Source organism: Clarias gariepinus, chromosome 12 (genome assembly GCF_024256425.1).
Source record: "Clarias gariepinus isolate MV-2021 ecotype Netherlands chromosome 12, CGAR_prim_01v2, whole genome shotgun sequence".
Lineage (NCBI taxonomy): Eukaryota > Metazoa > Chordata > Actinopteri > Siluriformes > Clariidae > Clarias > Clarias gariepinus.
In genome coordinates this window covers 27,980,012-27,992,828 of record NC_071111.1, presented here as the reverse complement: position 1 = coordinate 27,992,828, position 12,817 = coordinate 27,980,012, and the positions used below count along the sequence as shown (strand labels likewise).

The following is a 12,817-nucleotide window of genomic DNA, read 5'->3' as shown; positions in this document are numbered from 1 at the left end:
CCCATCTGGGGGGTTACACTGTTAGGACAGCCAGTGGAATGCCACAAGGAACTGAGGAGGATCCTTCTGTGGAAAAGCAGGATGTTGAACTAGAGAGCAAAATTTGTTCCTCCTGTAAAAATTGTGTCATATGTGTTCATCTCATCCTCTCTCAGTACAATCTGCTGACTGATGCCTACCATGTGATTGGTCTGGCTTACAAGTTGCTATTAACACTGTCCATCACACAGGTAGCCTGTGAGAGAAGTTTCTCAACTTTGAAATTCATAAAAAACAGACTCAGGAGCACTTTGATGCAGAAGAACCTTGAGCCATTCATGCTCATGTGCACTGAAAAAGAAATTCTCATGTCTTTGGACAATGATACCGTAATAAACAAAGTAGCAGAGACCAGTGTCACATGCCAGCCAGATCAACCCAGCACCTCCAGACTCTAAACTCCACTCCAGGTTTTTCCCCTCTCAAGCTCACCTGCCACTCAAGCACACCTGAAACCTATTATGCAATCATCTCTAGGCTTTTTAAGCACGCTGAGAGAACCATTCAGTGCCGCAGTATCTTACTCCTGTGCCTCACGTCTATCTTGTAAAGCAGTTTTCAGTGTTATCTAGCCTGTTATCGACCCTGCTTAGCAGGACTTTCGGAGTCTGTCAAGGATCAGTTAGTCTCCCAGCAGCTCCCTGAAGACATTAATGGTCTAATGGATCTGGCAGGGCGAGTAGACGCACGCCTCCGACAAAGACGCCGCGCCCCTGGCCAACTCCAGCCCAGGACCAATAATTCTCCTGTTTAAACCACCTCCAACGGCCCTCCGACCGAACCCATGCAGATCGGGCGAACCCGGATCTCACCGGAGGAGCGACAACGTCGGGTTCAGACAGGGGCGTGCCTTTACTGTGGGCAACTCGGACACCTACGCCTCCAGTGCCCATTAAAAGCAAGGCCCCCCCAGTGCCTAGGCACACTGGAGGGGGCGTGCCAAGGACAGTCGCCTAAGGACCGTTCACTTCTTCCTGTCATGCTCCTTTGGGATCATCGCTCCCATGTTCTTCATGCTCTCGTCGACTCCGGCTCAGACCAGAATTTAATCAGTGCATCAAAAGTTGAGGAACTGCACTTGCCAACCGTCCCTCTGGCACCGCTGCTGTCAAGCCGCGCTCTCGATGGGACGCTTCTTCCCCCCATTACCCAGCAGACCGCCCCAGTAACCCTGAGGACATCTGGGAACCACTCAGAGGATGTATCATTTCTTGTCATGCCCAAAGCTCAAGCCCAGCTCGTTCCTGGACACCCCTGGCTCATCCGCCATAACCCACAAATAGACTGGCAGCACAACGCCGTCCTTGGATGGAGCCCACTCTGCCTAGCATCATGTCTCAAGTCTGCGCTCAGCCCCGCTCCAGTAATAATCTCCCCTGAGGAGTTTCCTGACCTCTCCTCAGTCCCAAGTGACTACGCTGATCTCAGAACGGTCTTCAGTAAATCCCGGGCGACTTCTCTACCACCCCACCGACCCTACGACTGCGCCATTGACCTCCTCCCTGGCACGACTCCACCACGGGGACGTCTCTACTCACTCTCCCAACACGAAAGAGAGGCCATGGATAAGTACATCTCGGAATCATTAGCCGCCGGCATCATCCGACTATTATCATCACCCGCCGGGGCAGGCTTCTTTTTCGTGTCCAAAAAAGATGGGTCCCTGCGCCCCTGTATTGACTATAGAGGGCTTAACGACATTACCGTTAAAAACCGGTATCCCCTACCCCTGATGTCAACAGCCTTTGACCTTCTGCAGGGGGCCCTGGTCTTTACCAAGCTGGACCTCCGCAGTGCCTATCACCTCGTTAGAATCAGGGAGGGAGATGAGTGGAAGACCGCCTTCAACACCTCATCTGGTCATTATGAATATCTTGTAATGCCTTTTGGGTTGGCCAATGCCCCGGCAGTCTTCCAAGCCTTGGTCAACGATGTCCTTAGGGACTTTATTAATGTATTTGCCTTTGTCTATTTTGATGACATTCTCATCTTCTCCCGCTCCATAGAGGAACATACAAGACATGTTCGCCAGGTGCTTCAGAGGCTTCTTGAGAACCAGCTCTTCGTGAAGGCTGAAAAATGTGAATTTCATCGAAACACTGTTTCTTTTCTAGGCTTCATCATTGCCCCTTCAAAGATCCAGATGGACCCCGCAAAGTTGCAAGCTGTTACCGACTGGCCCGTTCCGACCACCCGTAAGGACCTTCAGCGTTTCTTGGGCTTCGCCAATTTTTACAGGCGGTTTATCCGAGACTATAGCTCTGTAGCTATGCCACTCACCTCCATGACCTCAGTAAAGAGCCCGTTTACCTGGACGAAACAAGCAGCTGAGGCATTTCGGGAACTGAAGATGCGCTTCACTTCAGCTCCGATTCTCCCACAACCTGATCCTGCCCTTCAGTTTGTGGTCGAGGTGGACGCCTCAGATTCTGGAGTAGGGGCGGTGCTGTCACAAAGGTCTCCCGCGGACATCAAGCTGCACCCCTGCTGTTTTTTCTCCCGCCGCCTCTCGCCCACCGAAAGGAATTACGGCATTGGGGATCGGGAGCTGCTGGCTGTAAAATTAGCGTTAGAGGAGTGGAGACACTGGCTGGAGGGAACCGAGGCCCCGTTCCTGGTCTGGACGGACCACAAGAACTTGGAATATATAAGGACAGCCAAACGCCTCAATTCCCGACAAGCAAGGTGGTCCCTATTTTTTTCTCGTTTCAACTTCTCCCTGTCCTACTGCCCGGGCTCGAAGAATACCAAACTGGACGCGCTCTCCCGCCAGTTTTCACCAGTCCAAGATCAAGCATCCGATGCCTCCATTTTGCCCCCCCAATGCCTGGTAGTGACGTCGAGTCACGAGTCAGGACAGCGCTCAACCAGGGACCCGGTCCCCCAGAGACACCAGCAGGCAGGCTCTTTGTCCCGAAGGCAGAACGACCATGTGTCCTGGAATGGGGGCATGGTTCAAGGCTGGCCTGCCACCCTGGGGCGGCACGCACTCTAGCCCTTGTCCAGCAACGCTTCTGGTGGCCCACCATGAGAAATGACATCCGTCGCTTCGTGAATGCCTGTGACCTCTGCGCAAGAAACAAGACCAGCAATAAGCCGCCTGCTGGCCACCTTAGGCCGCTTCCAATTCCACACAGACCCTGGTCCCACATAGCCCTTGATTTTGTTACCGGGCTTCCCGAGTCCGAAGGTTACACCTGCGTCCTCACTATCGTGGACCGCTTCTCCAAGTCAGCTCACTTCGTTCCCCTATCTAGTCTCCCCACGGCCAAAGGGACAGCGGAACTACTAATCATTCATGTTTTCCGACTTCACGGACTCCCGATGGACATTGTATCGGACCGTGGACCCCAGTTTGCGGCACAGTTCTGGTCTGCCTTCTGTAGACTAATCGGTGCCACGCTCAGTCTATCCTCGGGGTATCATCCACAGACTCACGTTTTGGATTTGTTCGCCCTCGCTGCTGGATTTTTGGATATCGACCTCTGCCTGGACAAGGACGACTCTCTCAGCCGCCACCTCATCTTGCTCGCCTTGCTCACGAGCACTTCGGCATTCGAGCATTCCCGTATTCGCGGAGAAAAGACACTCGCGGCGCGCGCCGATCTTCACCTTCGCTGAAGAACACAAGCCACTGCACTCCATTCACCAACTTATACGTGCTAAGCGGACTGACAGCAAAAGAAAAGATCGCTTGCAAGAACCCGAGAGGATTCCCCGCGTTCGACTTCCGGGATTGTTGAGATCCCCTCGCGTCATAGCCCCGCCTCCTCTCACGTCACTAAAGGCTTTCCCAGTCACTAAGCACACACAGCCACTGCTTCTCTCTCCTGCTCCTGCTGTGCCTGCTACCCAAGCCTCAGTTTATAAAATAAAGGTTAAAAACATTATTTCCCATCATTTAATCACTGTGTGTCTGCTATTGGGTTCATTTCTGTCCAGCCACCTTTGTCCGCCCCTGACAACCAGTACATTGCTCAGACGTTTATTAATGTTTTAGGGTTGGCCATGTTTCTTTGAAATAACTCTTATGCAGGAGGAAAAAAAGATAATGGCATCATTAGAAAGTTGTTACACTGTGAATAACAAACTTGCAGAGAACAGTGCAATAATCTTTTTATTCTATTTTCTATCTATTTTATTGATATTTGATATTGTAGAAAAGGACATACAGTACTGGTGTTGTATAGAATAGTTTTGGAGATTTGCCCTTTAACCTATGTTCCCATATTTGTGAAATGTAAGTTGTGATGGAACAGTTTCTTTGCAGAAGAAAAATATATGATAGTATTATTAGATATTATTTATAGATATAGATATTATTTATTATATTATTTTTTTTTCTTTATTTTCTTTATATTTATTTAATACTTATAATTTTATTTATTCTTTTATTTCATGTTTAAAGTTTGAATACCTCAGATTACTTATTTGAACAGAATATAAATTCTGATATTGTTGAAAAGAATATCCTGTTAAGAATAATATTGGTTGAAATAAATCTAAATTGTAAAGCAACCCTTACTTGCATTGAATTGGAAATGTTTTAGAAATATACACTGAATTACAAGGCTTTACAGAACAATTTGCACTATTGTAGACTTAACATGTAAGCTTAAAATTACATGATTTTAATAATAATAGGTTGTGATCTAAAGTGGGCCGGTCTGAGGCATGAAACTCCAGGGCTGAAAATGAGTCCCACTCCGGCCCTGGGGTTCTCTATCGATCATCTTGCATCATCACACTTTTCTTCTACCTGAAACTCCTATTAAACTATTTAATCATTTATACTTTACATTATATATTATAGCCTTTATTGTTTTTGATTGTGGAGCAAAATACTGTGAACATATACCCACATTTGTCAAAAGAAACAAAACCTGACTCAGTGTGATCATTTTTACTTAGTCACTTACTCATCATCTATACCAATTATTCTGTAACAGTGTCATGTGAGGCCTGGAGCCTATCCCATGAGAATTAGGGCACAAGGCCGTGTACACCCTGGACAAGGTGCGAGTACATCACAGGGCACACACTACAGGCAATTTGAAAATTAGGCAGCACGGTGGCTTAGTGGTTAGCACAGTCGCCTTGCACCTCCAGGGTCTGGGTTTGGTTCCCGTCTCTGCATGCATGGAGTTTCCTGGCTCCAGGTCCCCCCACGACCCTGTATAAAGGGTTAAGCAGGAAAGTAAGATAAGTTTTTAAGAAATATTTAAATTAAGATAAAAATCTGCTGATGGACAATGTGTCATTGTGTCTCTCTACAGGTTATTCAATTGTGGTGTCTCAGATGAAGGCTGTGCTGCTTTGACTTCAGCTCTGAGATCAAATCCTTCACACCTGAACGTGCTGGGTCTGTCCAATAATAATATAGGAGACTCAGGAGTAGAGTGTCTCTCTGCTTTACTAGAGAATCCTCACTGTAAACTGGAGACACTGAGGTAGGATTATATTCTTAAATATTAATAATACAACATGGTCTAATAATTAACCAGGTCCAAATAATAAACAAATAATTTCTGTATAAATAAAACACAGTGACTGTGGTCTTGTCAATAATAAATAAACAATTTACACATTTACAGTCTGCATTTAAAAAGTACATGAGCTAACAACTTCTCCAAAAACTAATTAGACGCTTTACAAGGAAATATGTGAATGCTAATAAAAAACTAAAACTGATTTTATTAAGATGGGTAAAAAAAAAAAAATTAGTGAAAACATTTTTAAAGACCTGAAGTGTTACTTAGTCCACAATACTACAAACTGTCTACAACCAGAAGAGAGTCAGTGCTGTTCTTCCTCTGCTTTAGATTGAAAGTGTGAAGAGTCTGTGTCTGTGCGTGTGTGTAATTGTGTGTCTCTACAGGTTGGAGGATTGTGATGTCTCAGATAAAGGTTGTGCTGCTCTGGCCTCAGCACTGAGTTTAAACCTCTCAAACCTGAAATACCTTTATCTATCAGGAGAAAAAATAGGAGACTCTGGAAAGAAGCTGCTCTTTGCTGTTAAGGATGATGAACATTGCAAACTACAAACACTGTGGTAAATAATGACCTTTTAGATGAATGTTAAAAAAAAATTAATGTAATTTATCGCTAGTTTGTACCTTATCATATTATCTTAAGATTAATTTTAACTAATTTCTTAAAACATAAAATACCTAATTATATTTAAATATTATAATATTATCATATTAAAAAATCTAACCTTTTGGAACCTTTTCCTGTTACATTTTTGGACAAATGACAACCTCAGTGCATTACAGGATATGTGTAAACACTGTCAAACATTAATATGAAACGTTGGAACCTCAGATTACGAGCATAATTCGTTCCAGAAGTGGGCTCGTATTCCAAAACACTTGTAAACCAAATTTAATTTTCCCATAAGAAGTATTGGAAACTCAAATTATTCGTTCTACAGCGGAAAAAATAAATACATAAAAATAGTAAATACAAAATATAAAGTAAAAATAAAACTGTCAGAGAACTAACCTGGATAGATCAAATGACTTAGCTTTAGCGGTTAGCCCTTTGTAGCGTGGATGGTAAACCCAAACGCGGAAGCAAGCAAGTAGGCAGGATAACCACGCGATTTAGTCTGAGGAATTTCTCAGGAGGAAAGCAAGGGAAAAACACAAAATGAACCCGTGTCCTATAAACACACACTCGAATCAGAAAGTAAAACCCAAGAAAGTGAGTACTCACGAAATGGTGGACGAAAAGTCTGAACCGACATGGGCGAACTCAATGACTGAGCGATGTGCCGTGGTTTGTTTACTTCTCTTATACTTCCTGGTTCGTGACCACATTACTTCCGGGTCCTAGTGCCGGTCACGGATTGAGTGTGCATAAAAAAAACAAATTAACTTGCACTTTGGCTGTAAAAGCGAGAGTGTGTGTGTGCGTGTGTGGGATGCCCCGAGGAGGAGTGGTTGGGTGGGGTGTTTTTTTTAAAGGCGAGAGAGAGAGAGACACATTCTCTCTCGCTTTTACAGCCCCCCTACCAGCCCCTCCTCCTCTCGGCTTCCCAAACACACACACACACGCACTCTCTGCCTTACACAGAAACCCTGCTTTGTCGCGATTCTTTTCAAAGCTAAAATGAAACAGGACAGGCTGACACAGAGAGAAAAATTGATCTTTCCCCTCTAATGAGACTTGCACTTGCTTTACATAGCAAGACACGTCTTTGCACACATACACTTACAAACACAAAATAAAATGTTTTACACACTCCCCCCCACACACACACACGTGGTCACAGTGTTGTAGTAAACATTACACACATGAACGGATGTTGATTATACCAGTAGGAGATGAGCACTAAGACCCAGCAGTGGAGACGATTACCCGCAATTCCAAAGCGCAAGCGAGATAAAAACCGTTGGCTTAGTTGCGATCGCGTGACGCTCAGCTTTAAAACAAGAAACGCTGCGTGATACATGATACTCAGTGCTCGTAAACCAAGACAATGCTCGGTTTTCAAGTCAAAATGTATTAAAACCTTTGCTTGTCTTGCGGTACACTCGCAAACCGTGTTACTCGTAATCCGAGGTTCCACTGTATTGTGTAATAGTAAAGTGTTTTTGTTTAGTAACTTATATATTTATTTTTAAATTCAATGCAGTACCTTAAGTAAGTATTTCTTAAAGATAAACACTAATACTCTGTCAATTCTTCCAGTACCCTACCTCCACACCATGGTTTCTCTCATTCCTATAAAATTCACCTTAGCTTGTTCTTAAAGTCTGCACTTAAATATAAATGCAGACTTTGTAGAACAAAATTTATATGACTCAGTAGTGTTCATTATTTAACAAGCTTCAAAGCCTGTGGTTGGATAAGAGCAGTGATGTAATGAGTAAATATCATATTTCTGTTATAACACATATGTTCCTAAGAATGAAGAAATATTGAATAATTAATTAAAAACAGGAGATGATCCTGTTTCTTTTGAATGAGAAATGATTACATGTTGTTAAAATCATGAAGTATCACAGTCCAGTGTATGGTTATTAATACATGTTTTCCTTTTATATTCAGTATGGGAAGAGAATATTTGTGTGATGAAGACTCCAGTCTTCTTGGATCTTCTTGTTGGTGCTTATAATACACGAGTAATCAAATCTGCCAGTTCTGTTCTGAAATATATGAAACATCAGCATTCTTGGGGTCACTGCCTGTCCAAAGAAATTCACGGAATTGTAACTGTTGTATGATGCAGGTTTGATGGATTATGTGATTATTCTGTGTTTGTGATTGGTTTATATTTTTTAGTTTTTTTTTTTTTTTTTTTACATGCATACTATAGTGCAGTTATTTTGTTGGATACACAACTAAAATTACATTGTATTTAGATATTTACAGTGCCTTTAATGATTCAATCAAATTTATTTGAGAAAAATAAATGTCATTATTTCTGTTTAAAATTACTCAAATATTTAGCAGGATTTTTGTAGCAAAATGATGCTTGTCACAGTTCATCAAAAATGTTTTTCATGTCTAAAAACATAAGATTTGTTTGAGTTTATTAGGTTAAATATAATTAACATAGACCACATTTTTCCAAAGGTGCTTTCTTGCATAAGATCATGGTGAGCACAACACAAGGCAATTAGGGAGAGGTCGACCTTGGCCGATATAAGAGATGAATGAACAACAAATAAGAGGATTTTTCAAAAGGTGCTTCTTTTGCGAGAAAGAAGGCCAAGCTGAAACTTAGTGGTGATCAAGTATAGACACACAAGGTGTGGGAAAAATATTTTTTGTGGGATGTGGAGTAAGCACTCATTATCTCTTATTGGGAAGTAAGTTAAACCACAACAAACTCATGGCACATGCAAAATGCAGTTTCATTTGCTGTGTGAATACAATAAATACAAACAGATGCATTGGAAAAAACATTGGGTAATATCAAAAAGGATATAAAAAAATATGTAATAATAACAAACTAAGATATATAAGAGATGCATCAGACTAAATATGATACAGAACATGGGTGAGCAACACAAAATAAGGGTTCAGTGAACAAATCAGATGAAGAGGTCTGTCACCTTTGAGCAAAAACTGCACTAAATGGCAATTCAGTGTGGGGAACATGGAGAGTAGAAAACGGATGAGATAAAAACATTAAAAATAATTGAAAAGCACAGAAGATATGCTCTGCCTACTAGTACTAGAGCTTGTGAAAGGAAAGGGAATAGAGCAGATTACATTGACTTAGTGCTATCAGTGTGTATAATGTGTATAAAAGAAGTGTATATTGAACTACTTTTCAGTCTGCTCTTTGCTTGTTCTTGAACTTGCATTTCGTTGGCTCATCTTGGCTTTATTGCTGCAATAAAAACTCCAGCTTAGTTCATCCAGACCTGACTGCTAAATAATTTTGATGATATTATACTTTGTTCATATTGTAGAACTAGTGTAATTGGCATTAACAGTGGAAGACAAAATCTTCTACAACATTCACCTAATGAGATATTTTCAGAGTAAATTTTTAATAAAATGTAATTGCTTGGAAATATAAGTTATTCATTTCATTAACCCAGTGTAGTAAAATTAATATGATTGTTACATCAATGTTACATTATATTTTCTCATTATTTCATTACTTTTGCCCACAGTATTGTTATCTTATAGTTATTTGCATCTCTTAAATATATATAAATAATTCTAGTGTTACTTATAATGTACAACAAATATAATTTACAATAAAAATAAATATACAAATATTGCCAAGTGCATTTGCAAAATCCATTAAGCACCATAATGAAACTGGCTCTCATGAAGGCCATCCCAGGAGGGCGAGACCAAAACCTACCTCTGTCGCAGACAAGAAGTTCAGCATTCCTTTACAATGTAGAAAGAAATAAAAATCAGGAACGATCATGGAGTTAGAAAGTGACTTCAAACTTTTGAACGGTAGTATATATTATAGCAGTGCTACAGACTTATCACCTCCATGCCATGTCTCATTGCCGCAGTAATTCATAAAGCAAAGAGAGCCCTGACCAAGTATTCAGTGTTGTACATGTTTATACTTTTCTGTAGTCCACCATTTCTGTGTAAATTAAATTTTATATATTTTTTGGGCTTAAGTAGTATTCTAATTTTCTGAGATACTGCATTTTGGATTTTCTTTATCATCAAAATAAATAAATACTTGAAAAATATCAGTCTGTGTCTAATAAAGCTTAACATTTTTAGTTGAATTACTGAAATAAATCAACTTTTCCATGATATTCTAATTAATTGAGATGCAACTGTATATAGATAACAAGCTGAACCATTGTATCTGTGTACCTCACATAAACAATAAAAAAAAATGTGTTTATTTTTGGCTGATACTCATAATGTTTCTGGTCACTTTTCACTGGATCATTTTAGTTTTTATTATTAATCCACAATAATACACCTTTCACTCTTGTGAACATTATAAGTTTGGAACTTGCATTTGTTGTGTATCTCATGCAGGCCTTATTTACATACTCTTGCTGGTTTAAGGAAAAAACACAATATAGATATTATTTTCATTATAACAGATACTAAGATGGAACCTATTGTACTATTTTCACAGAGTACTTCAGTGAAATGTTTACCAAAGTCACTTAAATTAATAAGTAAATTTTTCATAACTGTGGCATAAAATAACAATTTTTGTGTTCCTGGTCAAAACTGACCGGTATGATAAATTTATTAAAAACAAAAGACCAAATGTACACAGAGAAAACATAACTATATTACAAATATAATACTTGACCCATACACTGTATAAACATAGAGTATATGCATTTGACCAGATTAGGTTCCTTAAGGGTGATTCTCATTTTCAGTTTTTAATGCAGCCAATAGCATTGTCCACTCTGGAGAAGGCGTGACACTGTTCTCTAAGCATCTGTCTTTGGCTCTTATTTAGGTTCTTTAAACCCACTGGTGAATCTCATTGTTCATGGTTGTATGGAGCTTGCAAAGTAGTGTCATTTACAGTGACTGGCCACTTTTTCAAAGGCTTGTGCAGACAATATAGCCATAATGGTTTGCTCCATGCCAATTAGTGTAAGCCCCTGCAGAAAAATGGCATGGCTAGGTGGGTTAGAGGCATCTATTTTGATGACTGGAAAAACACATTTCTTAACCCTAACTAAAGTGTCAACAAATTGAAGAGAATCTGGCAAATAGGTGTTCAAGTCTGGCTCAAACAGTACAGTCCTATCCTCTTTAAAGGGCTGGGCAGCCACACGACATTCGATACGAATGTTACTATGTTTTCATACCATAACCCCCTCTTTCTTGATTTTCACCCATTATTCCACTGTTTGCTCTGTGCTAGCAGCTTGTATGAAAGCCCTAACCTTGTTTCTTTTGACATTTGCAAAAGCTCTTCTGTAGTATACAGTCTAGCTTCCTCAGTGTTTATAAGGATTTGCTCAATAACATTGGAACCTATGATAGGATGGGACAGGTGCCGACCTTTCATTAAAAGTACTGTAACAGTTAGTTCGTTTGTTTGGTTAGATTGAGAAACTAACCAGAAGGCTGTTTTAATCCATCCCAGGTAAAGGCATTTTGCTGTCCCTGTATGGTTGGCAGACAATACATCTCCCTAGGACACAAGGTGGTTGTCTGGTTGAAGTCCGTACTGATGCTGCACTGGACTCGGGGCTGGGGGCTCGACATGGTGGATGTTATATTGTTGCTGTGAACGAGGTGGCTGAGGACCTCTGCCTGGCCTCCTAATTTCAGATGGGTCATAGGGCTGTGACTGGAACATGGGCTGCTGTAGTGTCTCTTTAATTTAGGCTATTTCTGCACTAAAGCTCTTAGTGAAGCTACACCTGTCTTAAGTTTGGCTAATTCTGTCATCAATTTAGCGGGTACCTTTGCCTTAGCCTCCTTTGATAGACACTTAGGAAATGGAATTTTTCCTAGCAGAACTAGACTTGCAGCCAGCTAAGTAGCTAACTGTGTGGTGCTAAGTTACTTTTTATTCCTCCTTCCTACTTCATTAGCGCAGGCAATATTTAACCTCTCTCATAGGAGCTCATCTGAAGTCCCAATATCTAACAGGGAGCACAGTTAGTACTGTGTGTAGGCACATATGCTGGACTAGAACTGGGTTGTACTTAAACCCTGACTCTTGTGATGCAAACAGCACTTTTTGCCTTAAAACCCACATTAGAAAGCCTTGGGGAGTCTCTCTATGTTGTGCTTCTGAAGCAAGATGTTTATAAAGTTCTGTGGCATTTTTTTCTTGTAAGTGTGAGTGCAAGATGTGTCTGAGTGTGGGGAGGTTAAGGTGAGGTTTTCCTTCGAAGTAGTGATTACAGCATAGACTCTTTTAATCTTAGATTAACCTCTGCTTAGTCCATTTTAACTGATCTGATCATCTGATGAACCAGGCTTTAGAATACCAGTTTATCTTTCTGGTCTGGCTCACCTATTTGCCCTGAAATTTTAAGATCCCTATGCCAATATGGACTTGGCTGCTGTAGGTGATTGTTGGGTGGAGTCCACATGCTTATTTGAGGACTGGCAGTGGTGTGGGGTCTGTTAGGATCAGAGAAGTTTACTCTAGCTTCTTTAATTCCCAATTCCTCTTGTTGGTTTACAGTTCTTAGACCCCCTATTACTTTAATTGATGCTGCTTTTTCAACATTTTGTTCAGTATTTGTTTGTATTTACTTTGTACATCACAGCCACCACTGACCATATCTGCAGTTTTGTTTCTCAACAGCAACCATTCTGACATACCTTCATCTTCTAACTC

The 12,817-nt window shown here is 41.0% G+C and overlaps 1 protein-coding gene across 3 annotated transcripts in view; it reads left to right on the top strand.

Annotated features, from left to right (window-relative positions):
• The window catches only part of LOC128534530 (NACHT, LRR and PYD domains-containing protein 12-like), a 192,593-nt gene extending 182,222 nt beyond the window's left edge, over positions 1 to 10,371 (top strand). For 2 of the 3 annotated variants that reach the window (XM_053508992.1, XM_053508991.1), the window contains exons 10-12: positions 5,316 to 5,489; positions 5,918 to 6,091; positions 8,095 to 10,371. In XM_053508992.1, the coding sequence (XP_053364967.1) occupies positions 5,316 to 5,489; positions 5,918 to 6,091; positions 8,095 to 8,161 (415 nt within the window). In that variant the 3' untranslated portion in view covers positions 8,162 to 10,371. Of the gene's footprint in view, positions 1 to 5,315; positions 5,490 to 5,917; positions 6,092 to 8,094 lie in introns of those variants that run through there. The other variant, XM_053508994.1, reaches the window with a different exon arrangement.
• Positions 10,372 to 12,817: the final 2,446 nt, after the last annotated feature.